Source organism: Phaenicophaeus curvirostris, assembly GCF_032191515.1.
Source record: "Phaenicophaeus curvirostris isolate KB17595 chromosome W unlocalized genomic scaffold, BPBGC_Pcur_1.0 scaffold_34, whole genome shotgun sequence".
In the NCBI taxonomy this organism is placed as follows: Eukaryota; Metazoa; Chordata; class Aves; order Cuculiformes; family Cuculidae; genus Phaenicophaeus; species Phaenicophaeus curvirostris.
Genome location: NW_027206663.1, coordinates 2,483,835 through 2,503,293, shown reverse-complemented (window position 1 = coordinate 2,503,293; position 19,459 = coordinate 2,483,835). Strand labels below are relative to the sequence as shown.

Genomic DNA, 19,459 nt, shown 5'->3' with positions numbered 1-19,459 from the left:
TGTTGTTGTCATCACGGAAATGTGGTGGGATGACTCATATAACTGGAGCGCAGCTATGGTGGGGTACAAACTCTTCAGGGGAGATAGGAAGGGTAGGAGAGGAGGCCGGGTAGCCCTCTTTGTAAGGGAGGACTTGGACACTGTTGAGATGGATTGTGGTGATTAGGAGATTGAGTGCCTGTGGGTTAAAATCAGAGGAGCCCACCAGAAGGTAGATTTTGTGATGGGAGTCTGTTACAGACCACCCAGCCAAGAAGAAGCAGCAGATGAGCTCTTCTATAAACAGCTGGGGTTAATCTCTAGATAGATGCCTCTCATTCTTGTGGGAGACTTCAATCTTCCTGATATCTGCTGGAAGTACAATAGAGCAGAAAGGAAGCAGTCCAGGAGGTTCCTGAAATGCATGGAAGACAACATCCTTACACAGCTGCTGAATGAACCGACAAGGGCTGGTGCCCTCCTGGACCTGCTGTTTGTGAACAGAGAAGGCCTTGTGGGGGATGTGGCAGTAGGTGGATGCCTAGGACAAAGCGATCATGAGATGATAGGGTTTTCAGTTCTAGGTGAAGTGAAGAGGGTGGTTAGTAGGACAGTAGCATTAAATTTCCAGAGGGCAGACTTTGAACTCTTCAGAAGGCTGATTGGCAAAGTCCCATGGGAGACAGTCCTTAAGGGCAAGGGAGCCCATGAGGGCTGGGAGCTCTTCAAAAAGGAAATCCTAGCAGCTCAGGAGAAAGCCATCCCCATGTTCCGGAAGAAAAGCCGGCAGGGGAGAAAGCCAGCTTGGTTGAACAGAGAGATCTTGAGTGATATAAAGAAGAAGAGAAATGTTTATGGGCTCTGGAAGAGGGGACAGGCCTCTTGGGTGGCCTACAGGAGGGAAGTGAGATTGTGTAGAGAAAAAATCAAAAGGGCTAAGGCTCAGCTAGAAATCAGATTGGCAAAGTCTGTGAAAGATAACAAAAAATCTTTCTATCAATATATAAATAATAAAAGGCGGACTAGGGAGACCATACAGTCCCTATTGGACGCAGAAGGAACAACAGTGACAGGGGATGAGGAAAAGGCTGAGGTACTTAATGCCTTCTTTGCCTCAGTCTTTAATTGTAAAGAAAGTTGTTCCATCTGTGTACAAACCCAGGACCTAGAGGAGCAAAATGAGGCTCCCATGATCCAAGAGGAGGTGGTCAGAGCCTTGCTAGCCCAACTAGACAGCTACAAGTCTATGGGGCCGGATGGGATCCACCCAAGGGTATTGAAGGAGCTGGCGGATGTGCTGGCCAAACCCCTTTCCATCATCTTCCAACAGTCCTGGAAGACTGGGGAAGTCCCACTGGACTGGAGGCTGGCTGATGTTGTGCCCATCTACATGAAGGGTCGCAGGGAGGATCCAGGGAACTCCAGGCCTGTCAGTCTGACCTCAGTGCTGGGGAAAGTCATGGAACAGGTGATCTTGAGTGCTATCATGAAGCACATGCAAGAGAACTGGGTGATCAGGCCCAGTCAACATGGGTTCACAAAAGGCAGGTCTTGCCAGACTAACCTGATCGCCTTCTATGACAAAGTGACTCGGCTGATGGATGTGGTCTTCCTGGACTTCAGTAAAGCCTTTGACACAGTTTCTCACAGCATTCTGCTTGAGAAACTGTCAGCCTCTGGCCTGGACAGGCGCACACTCTCCTGGGTGGAAAACTGGTTGGCTGGCCAGGCCCGGGGAGTGGTGGTAAATGGCGTTAAATCCAGCTGGAGGCCAGTGACAAGTGGGGTTCCCCAGGGCTCAGTGCTGGGTCCAGCCCTGTTCAATGTCTTTGTCAATGACCTGGATGAAGGCATTGAGTGCACCCTTAGCAAGTTTGCGGATGACACTAAGCTGGGTGGAAGTGTCGATCTGCTGGAGGGTCGGGAGGCTCTGCAAAGGGATCTGAACAGGCTGGACCGCTGGGCTGAGTTCAGTGGCGTGAGGATTAACAAGGCCAAGTGCCAGGTCCTGCACTTGGGGCACAACAACCCTATGCAGTGCTACAGACTAGGAGAAGTCTGGCTGGAAAGCTGCCTGGAGGAGAGGGACCTGGGGGTGTTGGTTGACAGCCGACTGAACATGAGCCAGCAGTGTGCCCAGGTGGCCAAGAAGGCCAATGGCATCTTGGCTTGTATCAGCAATGGTGTGACCAGCAGGTCCAGGGAGGTTATTCTCCCTCTGTACTCGGCACTGGTGAGACCGCTCCTTGAATTCTGGGTTCACTTCTGGGTCCCTCACCACAAGAAGGATGTTGAGGCTCTGGAGCGAGTCCAGAGAAGAGCAACAAAGCTGGTGAAGGGGCTGGAGAACAGGCCTTATGAGGAACAGCTGAGAGAGCTGGGGTTGTTTAGCCTGGAGAAGAGGAGGCTGAGGGGAGACCTCATTGCTCTCTACAACTACCTGAAAGGAGGTTGTAGAGAGGAGGGAGCTGGCCTCTTCTCCCAAGTGACAGGGGACAGGACAAGAGGAAATGGCCTCAAGCTCCGCCAGGGGAGTTTTAGGCTGGACATTAGGAAAAATTTTTTCACGGAAAGGGTCATTGGGCACTGGAACAGGCTGCCCAGGGAGGTGGTTGATTCACCTTCCCTGGAGGTGTGTAATGCACGGGTGGACGAGGTGCTAAGGGGCGTGGTTTAGTGTTTGATAGGAATGGTTGGACTCGATGATCCTGTGGGTCTCTTCCAATCTGGTTATTCTATGATAGAGGTTATGAATTAGAAAATAGAGTTGCAGAATTGATACATGATTTAGGACAGGATGTGTATGTCTGTTTTAACTTCAGTATTTTCTTCTCAGGAGATTAACTGATTTATTCCTTATTCTCGGTCTCTTTCCACTGCTGTGGTAGTTTCTTATCAACTTCTGCATTGTCAGAAACTTTATTCATACCTCTATCTACAGTTCTTTCATATGTACATCCCCAATCTTTTGTGGGCTTTGCCTCAAAACTTATTCAGTTAGATTTTCTTCAATAAAGTTCTAATCAGATATCCACCGATTCTGGAAGACCTTATTTGCAATTGGAGGAAAAAAAAAACAGAACATCACCATGAAATAGAAGTAGTGTCTTGAAAAGTAAGTTCCCCCTGCACATGTATATGCAGTCAACCAAATGCATTCTGCCTTCTCATTTACTGCAACTGTCCATCTCCTTACATTACAAATTTTTGCTTCCAAACTAGATTGTAGACTGCTAAGTTGTTAGAATAGCATTTTGTCATATTGTGTATCTGTGAAGTACCAAATGAATCGGTAGTATTCTTTAAAGCAATTTATGGCTTGGTCTGTGTGGAATTTACGAGTAATCTTTACTAAAATTAGCATTTCTAGTGCTAATAAAAGTTAGAAACATTATACATGTTTATCATAAATACATCTGTAACAATAAAAATATATGAAAAGAGCTCTATCAAACAGGATGCTTTAAAGTTGTGGAGTTCCCAGGCCTACTATATTTGCATAATCCTAATAGCTTCAAGTGAAATCTATGCAGGTGTACAAGCACCTTCTCTTTCTACTTATACAACATCAAAGCTTTAAGGAGATAGGGAAATGAGTGGGAAAATAAAATTGAAATAGATCTTCCAATTTTGGCCTTATTAACACAAAGCTGGAGGAACTACCTTTCTCCAAATCATGCAGTTTAAAATGAAAACTTTTATTTTTACTTGTGTGGTTTTTTTAAAACCTAGTTGTTTTGTGTATTTCTGCCATACGGAATTGGATCCGGTAGTTTAAATTGGATCATTGGATCTTGAGATTGCGTTAGTAATATAAATATTTTAAAAAAATACTGTCAGTGTAAGCATTTGTAAATGTGGTGTTACAGGCAGATTATGGATTAGAATAATTTCCTGATGTGTTGTTCTTTGTGTCGCCCTTTACAGAGAACATGGGGCAATGCAAATCCCTGGAGTACCAGCACCTGCCTGCACACAAGTTCTTAGAAGAAGGGGAATCTTATTTAATGCTGGCTATGGAAGTAGCATTGATAGGGCTGGGACAGCAACGAATAATGCCAGATGGCTTGTATGCACAAGAAAAGGTTTGTCGGAATGAGGAGCAGCTCATTTCTAAGCTACAGGAAATTGAATTGGATGATACTCTGGTGAAGATTTTTCGAAAACAAGCAGTCTTCCTATTAGAAGGTAGCTCAATGTAGATTCTAACAGCTTCTTTAAACTGTCTTCACTTACACAAGCCCACTGAATTAGCATTCCAGTAGAGACTGCCTTACATACTTAAGATGTTTTCTGACATAGAGCTATAACCACCATAGAGGGATCCTATGGATTGTAAAATCATTTATCTGTTTACTAGTAAGAATGCTTTATGAGGAAAAGGCAGGATTTTTCTCAAGTATTCTCTGATACTTCTAGTTTACTACTGTGACTGCTGATATTCTTTTTGTTTTCTTAGAGTAGTAAGCAATTGATCATAGCAGGAAATCTGCTAAAACAACTACAAAATTGCTGTGGTGAGCAGTGTGCAATGATGGTGTCGCATTACTGTGTGCTGAGAAATCTGGCTTTTCTGCAATAGCTTCAGTTTGCTCCAGGTTAGGCAGAAACTGCCAGCTCACATGGAAGAAAAACTGTGCAATGATTTAAGATCTTAACCCTGTCAATTGTGTTTTTATAGTTAGTCCTGTAGATATACAAATGTAATTTCAATTTCATTGAAGCAAAGCCAGCTAGTTTTGAATGGTGTTCAACTTAATTTTAAATGAATGCGACACACTGTCACCTGCTTGATCTTCAGTGTTTCCTTTGTGATCAGCCCTAGGCTTCAAAAATGCTCACCAATGGAGCTCGAATATTTTTTCATGCCTAATTCTTTTTAAGACACCAGTCAGAAAGACATTGCTGAAACAGCTGTACTGGTCCAAGTTATTACTATCTCTCTCTCATAGAGTTCATCATCCTCTGCAGCAGAAGTGGTTGAATAAATTTTGAGTACTCCTCATCTGCTTCAGTGTAGGGTCAGCGATGTTAGTTTGAACCACTGCTGGAAGCTGGCATGTGACTGCAGTGTAGAAGTGTGCCCACACAGTCATTCATCTATGCAAGTGTGGTGGGTTGGAATCTCTAGTAGAAGAGGAAGTAGTCACTTCTTGGACTGCTGGCTGCTATTTGTGCAATAATTGTCCAATAATACTTTAATGTAAGATTCTTACTCTGTATCTTGCAACATTTAATGCCTGATTCCTTTAGCCACTGAAGTAAAAAATCTACTTGATAAAGTTTTCCTATTAATAGGAATAACAGCCTTAAGGTTGCAGGAGAAATGTAAAACTGGGATTCACGTGCACTATGAACATTCATAACTCAGCAAGCAAATAGTTACATTTAATTTTTTTAAATCATCATTTCTGTTGTAAATCTTGACACTGCTGTTATGAAGTACTACACTGGCTGCACTGAGTGTGGACAAAATCCATTGCCCCAACAATGGGAATAGTTTCTCCACAAGAAATAGAATTTTTGAGGTCCTGTCACTATAATGGACTAACAAAAGCAGCTTTGGTGCAAGATATGACCTAGTCTTCTCTGGAGAACAAGTCCAGACCAAAGGATTATTTAAATGCCTAATGTCAGATGAGACATTAATATGGATCAGGTGCTGCTGTAGTGATTGGTCATGTAGCTTCAATTGAGGATATATGTTTTTCCACAACTACCACTTTTTTTTTGTTCTGATGGATTTGTGATAAAGTAATTATGCACCAACAGAAGGTGCTTAGGGATTCATGTGCACAATATAACCACACAGAGGAAAAGCTAAGATTATCACCTACTTTTGCATACCATAGACTTGCTGAATGAGCTTCGTGACCTTTCTGTCATCTGTATGTGCACTGGTAATGTGCTTAGTACTATACAATTTTCAGTCTGTCTTGTTGTCTCAAAGAATATATGGTACTTAATATACTTGTAATATATTTCACAAAAATATCGATGTAACTTTACCTTTTGTACAGCAAACTGTCTCTAAATACCAATTCTAACTCAAGGTATAGTGAATGTTTTTAAAGGTACAGAAGTTGGGTTTTAACAGTCTGTAAAGACTGACATTCTCTTTCTCTTTCCTGCAGCTGGACCTTATAGTGGTTTAGGTGAAGTCATCCATCGAGAGAGTGTTCCAATGCACACATTTGCCAAGTATCTTTTCACCTCTCTCCTACCTCATGATGCTGAATTGGCATACAAAACTGCACTGAGAGCCATGCGGTATGTATTCATAAGTCATCTAGAAGAGCACAAGTAGCAGTTTGGAAAAGAGGAAAAAGCTTGGTAATCAAGACCTAGTCTTTTTTTCTAAAAGCAGCATTGTTCCCTTTAAGGAGAAATTACTTTGGTTCTGTCATCTGTAAAAGCAATTGATGTCTGTAGTATCTACAGTATAATAATAATTTATAAATGTACAATTAAGTGTTTCTACAACTGTAAAACAGCATTCTATACTACAAATCCTTTTAGAATTCCACTCTTGGGGCATGTGTTTTTGTCTTAAACAGCAGCTTTAGTGCATGTGTTCTCTTACTGATGTGATGGGGTGGGTGGGTGAGATGGTAGTGGCAAGGAAATGAGGAAAGAGGCAGCAGTCTCAGGATCATCTGCTGCTTAGGACTACTTGCTCTGCCAGCCTTCTTTATAAATTAACTCTCAATGATAGATTTGAAATGATATGGTGTGGTCTGAGCCAGTATTTTTTTCTTGTGCTTCATAACTAAGCGGTCTTGCACACTTCTAGGGGAATGATGGGATTGTCATATGACAAGAAAATCTCTGACTTGCATCCCATTTGTCTTCAGTAATCAGGGAAAAATGTTTCTCAGGGTTTGCTCAGTGTGTGCTGACTTTATCTCAGGGCAGACCAGATTGTTAATGGTGGCTAAGAAGGGTCTTCTCATGGAAGTTCCAAGGGCCTAAATGATCAGCCATAAATTTATGTTGTCTTCATACAGTGTAGGGCAGAAACCGGTCCCATCTGGATTGTCCAGTCACTGTCAAGAACTTGTAGTAAATGATGATTGACAAAGAATAGCCACAACTGAATACTAAGAGCCGTCACATCCCAGATTTGAAACAAAGCAACAGTGTTGGGTTTTCCTAGTTGTTATTATCAAGAATGGTTGCATGGTAACTGAAGGACACGCACTATCCACATAAGCAGCATTTAGCTTCATCAGACAGATTGTGTCTTAGTGGTTTGGAGGTGTGTATTCTTGAGCTAGTTTCTCCAGAAAGCTAAATGAGGAACAAATAATCCTGTGTTCAAAGGAATAAATGGGAGGGTGTGCATATGAAGACTGACCTTGCATACTTGCTGCTTATGATTAGAATTTTAGGAAATAGTTTGAGAAGACAAAAATATGTTACTGATAAACTGTTGAGAACATACAAAAGTATGATCAGAAAGCTGTCAGGGCCATCTAGATACACCCCTTTTTTTCATTGCAAGTTCAGTGCATCAATAAACTTGGTCATACCAGATCAGCAAGATAGTACAAATTATGTGGTATGTGGTTGTATGTGGTGGGGTTTTTGATTTTGGGTTTTTTGGTGTTTTTTTTTAAGGAAAAAAAAAAGATCAATTTTATAAAGTAGACTTGCATTCTTATATTTAATTCCAGTCACTACTTTAAAGTGTCTCTTGGAGATTGTTTGTGTGGAGTTTTCCTCCTTGAACTAAACTACTGAAGCTACGTTGATAGGCTGGAATAGACATCTGTCAGCAACTTTGCACAGTGCACTAAATGCTTAAGCAAATGTGATGGCAGCATGCCAGTCCTCTTGAAGAAGGATTTGGGCTTTCCCCAGAAACAAATCATAACTGACAACTCCTTTTCTGGAAGTTTCCTTTCTCAACTGGAAAAACAAGCAAGACGCTGAAAGATTCAATTGATGAAATCTCTAGTTAATCATGGGGAGCTCTAGCCATCTTTTGGCATGAAGCTGCCATCTCAGCCCAAGTAGTTACTTCTCAAACAGACCAGTATAAGAAAGAGTTGTCCATTTGTTTCCATCTGGTAAAATCACAGGAGATATCAGCATAATCAGGGCTGTTCTCCATAGCTCTCTTGGCGTCACTTTATAATGCAGATGAGATAATTTTTATTTATTTATATCTATAGATATATTTATTTGGGGTTTTTTATATATATATTTGACACTTAAGAAATGAAGGCTGCTATCTTGAATTGTGGTGATGGCAGGTACAGATGCTTTCTATTCTACGTCTGTCTACATTCCTTGGCACTTCTCAAAAATTCTTATGTAGAAGGTTGATTACTCTTTCCATTCACACCGAAGTGATAGTTCAGTGTACAAAGCACTCCTGATAGAAACCAAATGAAAAACTAAAACTAAACATTGCTTGGAGGGGGGAAAGAAGAAAGCAAACATGAAGATTGAATGTCTGTCTTCTGTTTGAGGTGGAATGGATCAGAAGAGGGGAAATGTGAGCATCCCTTCCTCCATGGCATAGGTGAAGTATTTCTGCATAGAAATCTGCGGTCACTCATGCTTTTAGAAGTGAAGCATGTTTATTTCTTCACTTGAACGTTCATCAAAGTTAACTTCCCAAAACCACAGCTAGTTGCTCTCCAGACATAAGTGTTTAGTGTCAGTCTATGCAGATCATTGACCCATGATAGCAACTGGAGTATTTTGCCACTCTGTATTCAACATCATCTGTAGCTGTTATATATTTTTAATCTTCTTTTTGAGTGTGTGACATTCAGTGTGAAATCAATGGAAGCTGAGACCATAAGGCCTTTCATGTGTGCACCTTAGGTCTGCAAGGACAGTGTGCGCTATCCTTGACAGTCGCTTCTGTATACAGTTCTCTTCTTGCACCACTGAAACAGATGGAGTAGAGCCTTGGAGAATGTGAATCTGCAGTGACCTATTTGACCGCTCACTTGGAATCTGAACTTGAATGTTTGGCTTAGTTTGGCACTATTAAGCCTGAATTTCAACCCAGGCTTTGGGAGTCAGATTTTAATGGTGATGTTTAAACATAAAGTAGCTTTGCTAAAAACTAGCTAAATAATTGATGTTTGAAAGGGGGAAAAAAGTGAAGAATGCTAAATCTGCTTGTGTTTGTTATGAAGTTCCCTAATCTTGCCAAAATTGCATGAAAGTGACCAATTCACAACAGCATTTCTTTTCACAGCAAAGGAACATAGAAGCTGGCAATGAAATTCAAAATGACAAAAGATTTCCCCAAAACAGCCTCTTCCTTTCATGCTGTTTGTCTATTTACTGTTACTCATAACATAATAATCCTTTTTGCATTATGTAGTTGGGATTTTTCCTGTTTGTTGAAACCATTTAATAATGCATCGTTTTTTCTCCCTCCTCTCTCTGTGCTTGGAAAAAATCAACTGAAGAATTTATATATATCTTATTTTTATGTATATAAAGCCATATAAAGGTATCTCAGTGGTGTTAGGAAAGAGATTTGACTCAATACAAATCAAAGGGGGGAAGTCTTTTTCTTAATTATTAGCGTGCACATTATCAAATGTTGAGAGGCTAGAGTTTAAGGATTTTGAAAAGCAGTTGATATTTGAACAGTAAAATGCCCTTTTTGGTATGTCTGAATTTATTGCAAGGTCAAAATCCAAATGACTTGTTGAATAGCTCTCTCCCTTACTTTGAGCATTTGCAAGTAAAGAAAGTATATTCCAAATATTGGAAAATATTTACATGTTCTCAGTACGATGGAGAACTACTCTACTTTCCTTCCTAAGGGCTGTGGTTCAAAGACTGAAACAAGGCAAGGGGAAAAAAGCTTCAACTCTATGGATGATGCAGTAAGTCTTTGCTGCCTTGACTAATGAATGGCTTAATTGTCCTGTGAATTCCTGCAGATGCCCACTGAGTTTGGCAAATGGACTTTTAAGATTCCTCAAGAAGAGAAGTGGTTTTCCGATATCTTTATACTCAAAACTGCACATTTCATAAACAAGGTCAAGTGTTCTTGCAGCTTTAGTTCTGCTTATGAGTAACCTAATATAATAATGATTTAATGAATGAGGATTTCTTCCTTATTTCAGATTGCTAGTATTGGAATCTACAGCAACTTCAGGAGATGTGTCTCGCCCACACCACATTGCATCAGTTGTTCCAAACCGGTATCCCCGATGGTTCACCCTAAGTCACATCGAATCCCAGCAGTGTGAGCTGGCATCAACCATGCTAACAGCGGCCAAAGGTACATCAGTTATGTACTCAACTAAATGTATGCTTTTAATATTACATGGAATAAACAGTTTATAAAACTTGTGTTTAGGAATCCGAATTGCAGTCTGAGAGGAGCTTGAAATGGGAACAGCAAACTGAACTGACTTAAACCTGTCATTTCATTTTCTAGCAAAATGGTTAAACTAGCTAGATGGTAGCCGGATGGGCTTGATTTGAGGCTGATGAGAAAGCTTTTTGTTCTTCTGACACATGATATAGACTGTGAAACCCAGGAGTGGACAAATCACTTCTGAAATTCACAAATCAGGACTTTTGGCCATGTACTACACTAACACCATCAGACACTAGAGGGATTAGTGCTGTCTTGTATCTTTCATTCATGTGATTTAATTATGGAAGGTTTATAGAAAACAAAATGTGTATAACTGAAACATTGTACTATTAATTAGCAATAGCAGACCCAATTATAATGCATCTCTGGATGTTTTGGGAGCTTGTTCTGTTTTGGTGATTCTGTTTACACCTTGCAGGTGATGTTCAGAGGCTGGAAACAGTGTTAGAATCCATCCAGAAAAATATCCACTCCTCATCACACATCTTCAAACTTGCCCAGGATGCATTTAAAATAGCTACACTCATGGACAGCTTGCCAGACATCACTCTTCTGAAAGTTTCTCTGGAGTTGGGCCTTCAGGTATTTTCCTTGTTCGTTATTACTACAGTAGAAGACAGGAATTTGACCCTGTATTGGTGGATACAGCTCTTTAAAGTCACTGAGGACTATACTCTTTGTCTGGAATTTTAGATTCTGTTTTCTGATGTAAAGTGCAATTGATTGGTAAACACAGAGCAAGGGTCTGTGCAGCTCCTTTGTGCCATTCAAGTGGAAGAGAGAGCAGGGAGCAGCTGGCTGCAGGGTACTTCTCTGATCAGGGGTAAGAGAGGACTAATGCAATGGATTCAGGACTATATGTACAGATGGCTAAATTCTTCTGCTTGCCAGAAATGCACTTTTGCAGATCTTTTGAATGGGGGGATTTCTTATCATTCCTCCCATCCTTCCCTTCCTTTCCTTCAAATTAGATTTAGTAGGAGTTTGTAGAATTACTAGAGAAAACCAAGGTCAACCATAATGACCTGTTTCTAAGGCAGACTGCACTAACAGCAGCCTTCTCCCTTCCTTCATCAAATCCTGTACTCCACAAGCTGTGGGATGGCCATCTGCATCAGACTCAGCTTCACGTGTACCCTCAGATCAGTTTTCAGGCTTTTAGGAGAGACTACAAGGTAAAAGGAGACAGCTAAGTTTGTAGGTATCTGAAGTAATGTTGCCTTACACTGATGTATCTTGGAGTTTACACTGTTTGTTTACACAAAAATAAATCTCTTCATCCCTCTTCAGGAAGTTCTTAAAAACAACAGCAACAACAACAAAATTTGCAAAGATCAGAAAACCATTTATTGATTTGCTTCAGTAAACAAAGCTCAAAAAAATTCTGGGCAAAGGATATTATTCCAGTTGTTCTCATGCCAAAGAAAGGTACTATTTGCCTATTCTCAGCCTTTAGAAGCTAGTCTTTAATCAGAAAGCTGAGATTTGTGTGCTTTGTTAGCCTTTCTTATTCCCAAGGTTGCTGTGGAAATCTGCTTCTTTTTTTTCACATCTTGGTATGTTACTGCCTGTGGGATTCTGCCTTGTTTATGTTTATTTACTTGAGAGACAAAGATCCTTATGATTGATTTGAATGGCATCTCAAGCATTCACCAAGCATCATTCAGTGATAGCAGCGCATTTGGATATCACTGTGTTCATGGATACCCTTGTGTGGATGGTGGTGTCATCAGAATGTCTTCATTAAGAACTCAAACTCCCCAGAGGACTACAGGCACCACTGAGACTGCAGGGGAGGTGCGGGGAAGGTCCCGGACTAGACCTAGCAGCAGGCAGGAGCTGGACTCGGGAACTGGATCCAGGAGCTGGACTGAGGAACAACTTCTCTGGGCAACCTGTGCCAGTGCCTCATCACCCTCACAGCAAAAACCTTCTTCCTAATATCTATTCTAACTCTGCCCTCTTTCAGCTTAAAACCATTACCCCTCACCTGTCACTGCACTCCCTGATCAAGAGCCGCCACCCCCCCCCCCCGCAGCTTTCCTGTAGGCCCCCTTTCAGTACTGGAAAGCTGCTATAAGGTCTCTCAGGTGCCTTCTCTTCTCTAAGCTAAACAAGCCCAACTCTCTCAGCCTGTCCTTGTACAGGAGGTGCTCAAACCCTCTGATCATCTTCCTGGCCATATTATTCTAGATTTGGGAGTAATGTATGGACTTGTGAGTTCTTTCTCCCTATTTGCAATGGCAGTATATTTTATGACTCAGCAGAGGGAAGGCATTTAAACTTGTGGAAAGAGATCATCAGTATGGCCAAATGGGCATGGAGCATCTCAGGTGTATTCTGTCCTTCAGAACCTTACTGGCACAGACACTGCAAGATCTGCAGGTTCAGCAGGGGCTTCTATTCCTCCATTTGCCTGTTGTATGCTACATCAATGCAAGTAACTCTTACTGCACACATGCAGATGGATACTGCTGGCAGAACTGCTGAGCAAATTAGTGCAAGTGATCACTTGGTGCGTAATTGGCAAGTGGTATCCTTTCCCTGAAAGTCTGTAAATAAATAAACCTCCTTCCAATGTGCATGACAAAGAGGTTCCACATTGGTGTTGGAGCTAATGGTTGGTTGGCCATTTCTAGCACCTCTTAAGGATAGTGAGATCTGTTCTTTTAGACTAAGGAATTCTTATTAAAAAAACCCCAATCCATCAGGACAAAATTAAGATTGTTCTCTGTGGAAGAGCTTGGCTTTCAGGTAAGATATGTAATTCCCAGAGGCTTCTTGTCTTTTTCAGACTTGCTAACCTATTGAGAAACTCTCTTCAATTGATAGCACAGATCTTGGATAGAACTTGGACAGATCTGGAATTCCCTTTTAGGAAGAGGTGGCTTGTAGCGATTAAGTCACGGACCCCATCGATGAGGCAACAAGCGAGATCAATTTTATTGAGAGGATGCAAACCTTATATATCCAGTAACAGCTATCCCAGTGAATTTCCACCCGTGAGAATCCCGCAGTACAGCGATAGAGTGCAACCCCGTTTTCCACAGATGTGCCCCTTATCTTCATGCTTTCCGCCTAGTGCATTCTTTTGTTATTAACTCGTGGGCCTTAATAAAGATTCCGAGGTCTCAACAAGCTAGCAAGCATGAGAACATCGGCCGTTTGCTCTGTGCTTGCTGCTAATATTGCAAGTACACCAAGGCATCGGCCGTTTGCCCCAGCATACACACAATACTGGAATCTTTATGCCCGCATCTCCCCCTTCTTTTGTTTATAAATATCCTGAACTACCAATTGCTTGTTGTACCTTCCATGGAAAACATGATAGACACATGATTAAACGTAGAAATATATTACCACAGATACACAGAAGTATACTAATGCAAGAAAAGCAATTTTGATTAAAGCCTTTAGCTAGCTTTCTGACTTAAGAATACTTTTTAACAAGTTTTTTCAATCATCATCCATCTTCGAGCTTCTTTGCCCCATCCATGCGTGCTGATCTAGCCCCAGCATTATTGCTGTCCATATTAGTAATGCCGTCATCTTCATCATAATTGCTGTCTCTGCTTAGATACGGACAGACACACCGTGCTGGCATCCACTTGGGTGCTTGACCTGTGGAAACACAAGCATATCCTCAACCCCATGTTATTAACTGATATGGTCCTTCCTTGTTGAGCTGCTGACCCTCTGTTTGTAAAGATGAAAAAATGCCTTACTACAGGTGATTTTCCTATTTCCTGATTCTCTCTCACATTTAAGCAATTCAATGCATACAGTGCTTTACTTAATCTCTTCTATGGTGTTTTACCCTTCATTCCCCCTTTTTATTTTAACAACATATTATTCAGCATCTGATAGGCTTGCTCTACTATTGCCTGTCCTTGTGGAGAACGTGGTATGTCCCTGTGATGTGTTATTCCCTAGGTTGGAAAAAACTTCACAAGTTGGTCGCTATATATCCTGGCCCATTGTCTGTTTTTACTTGTGTGAGTTTGCTATTTCCCTTAAAGATTCCCCTGTATGTGCTGTTGCCCATATTGCATTTGAATACCTGTCAATCGAAACGTGCATATCTCAATCTTCTAAATTCAGGTATGTGAATAGTATCTTTTTGCCAAATTTGTAAAGCGCTTAATCCCCTCGAGTTGGCTCCTCTAGGCTGTAATGATGGTATTTGTTGACAATCTGGGCATATTTTATTATGTTCCGCGCTAATTATATTGAAATTTTAAATTGCCTACGTAGTGCCTTGGCAGACTGATGATAAGATTATGTGACATTAGTGCTTGTTGAATAATGTTTGGTAGTGGGCCTTGGACTGGCCCTACTGTCAGTCTGTCTCCTATTCTGTTCCCTTCGACTATAAATCCTGGAAGTGATGTATGACTCCGAATATGCATCACATAAAATTCTGCTCTTCTAGCTGTGACTTGAAACCGTAACTGCTTTACCTGTTTTAACCATCTTCTTTCTATATGCTGCACTACTCTGGCTACATTTTGTGAATCTGTAACTAAATTAAAGGGACTATGATGCCGTACAAAGGCTTTAGCACTGCATTTAATTCTACTATTAGTATTGAACCTTCTGCTATATAAACTACACTTTATTTGCCCACTGTCCATTTTCTTTCCATGTTAGTACTGCTCTTCTGTTTTTCCTGAGCCATCAGTAAATATTGTAGGGCCGTCAACTGGTTGGTCTCTACATAAGGGCTTCTGTTCTATTTGTAATGTTTTTAAAGAGGAAAACAATTTATGACTTGGTAAATGGATATCAATACTTCCTGGATAATCTGTTAGAGCTACTTGTAAATTCAAAATATTTGCCATGCATCACTTAACATATTCTTTTGTCATTGGGATATAAATGATTGTCGGGTCCTGGCCTAATAACTGAAATGCTTCTTTATCTTCCCTTGGTGATTATCATTGTAATCATTTCAAATCTAGTGACTATGGGGGTTTTTTTGTTTTTCTTTTTTGATGTGGTCAAATATCCACTCAATAATTATTAATGCATGTTTTTAATTTTCCTCTATTCATTGTCCTAATATCCCTAACAGGTTGTTTGTGCTAGGGCCCAGCAGTTGCTGATCTGATAAGGGACACTGGAATGCAGAGTGTTCTCACAAATTGGCATTCCCCTAGAGAGATAACACAGTTAACTCCTCTGGACTTTGGCAAAGAAGCTGAAAAGAGAAAAAAACTTAGAAAGGGGTGGGGGGGGGCACTCACACACACACATCTGCAAGGCTGGGGGTTTTCCATTTTTTTTTTTCTCTCTCTATTTTTCCTTTTTTTTTGTTTTTCAAGGTATTTTAAATTTTTTTATTCTGAAGCCTTTCATTCCAAAGATCCCCAGGTAAATCTACCTGTTTGCCAGCTTAGTGGACATTTGAGATTGAAACATCCCAGAAATGTATTTCCAAGATTAATCAAAACCAATTTGCAAGTCTTACAAACGTTTGAAGCACTTCAAACACACACACACATGACCACTCATTTCAAAGCTAGCTCAATGCATCCATATAATGTTGATTAGTCTATAATAACAGAAGAAGTATTTCAATTCCAGTAAAATATTGCTCTTTGTTGCTCCGTGAGTGTTGTACTTTGCAGGTTCATGATTTTTGTAGTTTCTGCATCCATAGAATCACGGACTACTCAGTTGAGCCAAAGCCTCCGTCTCCCTGTATGCGATTTCCTGCATGGGGTACAATTGCTGGAAAACAAATCAGCTGAGTAATTCTAGTGCCCTTTGGTATAAAGCCAGGAGGCACAGGCATCCGAGCCATTACTTGCATTGCTCTCATAAAGTCGGCATCAGTCAATTCTGGTAAAACAAGCAATCTTTGTAACAGGTGATCATGCAATTAACAGTGCACTAAGTCTTTTTTTTTGTATCCACTAAGGCTAATTGTTTAAGCAACACTTCTCTAGCGGCGATATTGCCTGCCTGCTTATTTAAGGCCTCCTATAGTTTGTCTAGAAAAGTCATATAATAAATGCCATTTTCCAGATTTCTTTTTTATCACAAATAAAGGTGGGTTCTAAGGACTACGAGCTAGGACTCTATGTCCTAGATCTGTTTACTCCTCCACTAAATTTTGCAATGCACCCAATTTTTCACTCGTTCATGGTTCCAATGCCTATTCCCATTGCACTTAACACATCTCTCCCCCACAAGATTAATGGAACATGCACAACAAAGGGTTACACTACAGCCATTTTAAGATGTTCTGGCTTTCCTCCTTTTTTTTGAAACTTAATGTGCACTTCAACATAGGACGCTGATTTTGCAAGGACTAAACCAAATGTTTTTCAGGGATTCGCGTGGACCCAAAACCTTGTAAGCCATGCTCTATGGAGTCAGATTGGAACACAGCTGCTTTGAACAAAATTAATTACACTATCCGGCTATCCTTTGGTATTAATACTAGTGGAAATAGTGTTTATAACACTTGCTTGAATTATTCCAGTAAAGCCTGCATCTATGACCCCAGGTAAAACAAAGATTCCCAACCGAGTTATTGATAATCATTCTAACAACAAGGCAGTGAAACCACTCCCCCAATGGTCCTTTTATGTTCTGTGGTATTGTGTGAAGTGCGGACGATTGCAGCACTACTGCAATGGTGGTGGTCACGTCCATCCCAGCACTTCCACTGGATCTTGCTCTAAGGTGATCCCCCTTCTTTTGTTTATAAACTTCCTGAACTATATCAATTGCTTGTTGTACCTTTCACGGAAAACATGATTGACACATGATTAAACATAGAAACATCTTACTACAGCTACAAAGAAGTATACTAATGCAAGAAAAGCGATTTTGATTAAGGCCCTTAGCTGGCTTTCTGATTTAAGAATCCTTTACAACAAGTTTTTTCTTTCAATCATCATTCATCTTCAAGCTTCTTGCCTTGTCCGTGTGTGCTGATATAGCCCCAGCATTATTGCTGTCCGTATTAGTATCGCCGTCATTTTCATCATAATTTCTGTCTCTGCTTAGATATGGGCAGACACACCGTGCTGGCATCCATTTGGGTCCTTGACCTGTGGAAACGCAAGCATATCCTCGACCCCACGTTATTAACTGATATGGTCCTTCCCATCAGCCTGATTCCAAAGATTTTAATAATACCTTGGCTCCTTCCTTGTTGAGCTGCTGACCCTCTGTTTGTGAAGATGAAAAATGCCTTACTATAGGAGATTGCTCCACTCCTTGATCTTCCCACACATTCAAGTAACACATACAGTGCCTCCCCTAATCTGTTCTGCGGTGTTTCACCACTCATTCCCCCTTTTTGTTTTAATAACATATTTTTTAGTGTTTGATGGGCTCATTCTACTATCGCCTGTCCTTGTGGAGAATGTGGTATGCCCCTGACATGGGTTATTCCCCAGGTTGGAAAAAAACCTTTTAAGCTGATCACTTACATATCCTGGTCCATTATCTGTTTTCACCTGTGTGGGAATTCCCAAGGCTGCAAATGTATTGACAAAATGCTTCACTATTTCCTTTGAAGACTCCCCTGTATGCGCTGTTGCCCATATCACATTTGAATATGTGTCAATCGAGACATGTACCTATCTCAGTCTTCCAAATTCAGGTACGTGAGTAATATCTTTTTGCCAGATTTGTAAAGCACTTAATCCCCTTGGGTTGGCTCCTCCCGGCTGTAATGGGGTTATTTGTTGACAATCTGGGCACATTTTTACTATGTTTTGAGCTAATTCCAATGAAACCTTAAATTGCCTATGTAGTGCCTTGGCAGACTGGTGTTAAAATTTATGTGACATTAGCGCTTGTTGAATAATGTTCAGTAGTGGGCCTTGGACTGCCCCTGCTGTCAGTCTGTCTGCTATTCTGTTCCCTTCGACTATAAATCCTGGAAGTGATGTGTGACTCCGAATGTGCATCACGTAAAATTCTGCTTTTCTAGTTGTGACTTGAAACCATAACTGCTTCAACATTAAAAGCAATCACTCATTGTTTACCTGTTTTAACCATCCTCTTTCTATATGTTGTACTACTCCAGCTACGTATTATGAATCTGTGACTAAATTAAAAGGACTGTGATACCGTTCAAAGGCCTTTCCCACTGCATATAATTCTACTATTTGTGTTGATCCTTCTATTATATACACCCCGTTTGCCCACTGTCCATTTTCTTTCCATGTTAGTACTGCTCTTCCTGTTTTTCCTGAGCCATCAGTAAATACTGTAGGGCCGTCAACAGGTCGCTCTGTACATAAGGGCTTCTGTTCTATTTGTAATGTTTGTAAAGAGGAAAACAAATTATGACTTGGTAAGTGGATATCAATACTTCCTGGTTAATCTGTTAGAGCTACCTGTAAATTCAAACTATTTGCCATGCACCACTTAAACATATCCCTTTGTCATTGGAATATAATTGATAATCAGGTCTTGGCCTAATAACTGAACACTTCTTTTTCTTCCCTTGGTGATTATCATTGTAATCATTTCAAGTCTAGTTACTATTGTTTTTTGGGGTTGTTGTGGCAAAAATATCCACTCAATAGTTCGTAACAAATCTTTTGAATTCTCCTCTATCCATTGGCCTAATATCCCTAACGGCTGTAATGCTGAATTTAATATAAATAATCGAAGCCCTTTTCCTTCTATGATACGGTGAGCTTGTCATTGTTGTAACATTGTGTCAATTTTATTGAGAGCTCTAGTTGCTTCCCAGGTAAGTCGTCGTGTGGATTGTAAATTGGGATTACATTTCAACAAATCAAACAAGGATTGTAAATCATCCTTGGTGATCCCCAATAGTGTTCTCATCCAATTGATGGCCCCTAAAACCTTTTCCAAATCATTCAATGTTCAGACATCACGTCTCAGGTGCACTGCCTGGGGCTCAATATGGCTGTCAAATATTTTTCACCCCAAATATTTCCATGGCATAGTTTGTTGAATTTTTTCAGGGGCTACTTTCATGCCCCATGTTTCTATGGCTATTTTTACTCCTTTTACAACCTCTTCTAATTGAATTATATCAGATCCTGCAACTTAATATATCATCCATATAATGATATATTAATATATTCAAGTGCTTACATTGAACTCTGACCTCAG

At 40.6% G+C, this 19,459-nt stretch overlaps 1 protein-coding gene across 3 annotated transcripts in view; it reads left to right on the top strand.

Annotated features, from left to right (window-relative positions):
• The window catches only part of LOC138733792 (zinc finger SWIM domain-containing protein 6-like), a 167,929-nt gene that overhangs the window by 136,187 nt on the left and 12,283 nt on the right, over positions 1-19,459 (top strand). For all 3 annotated transcript variants that reach the window (XM_069881283.1, XM_069881281.1, XM_069881280.1), the window contains 4 exons: positions 3,907-4,167; positions 6,114-6,249; positions 10,086-10,243; positions 10,764-10,927. In XM_069881283.1, coding sequence (XP_069737384.1) covers positions 3,907-4,167; positions 6,114-6,249; positions 10,086-10,243; positions 10,764-10,927 — 719 coding nt within the window. The remainder of the gene's footprint in view (positions 1-3,906; positions 4,168-6,113; positions 6,250-10,085; positions 10,244-10,763; positions 10,928-19,459) is intronic.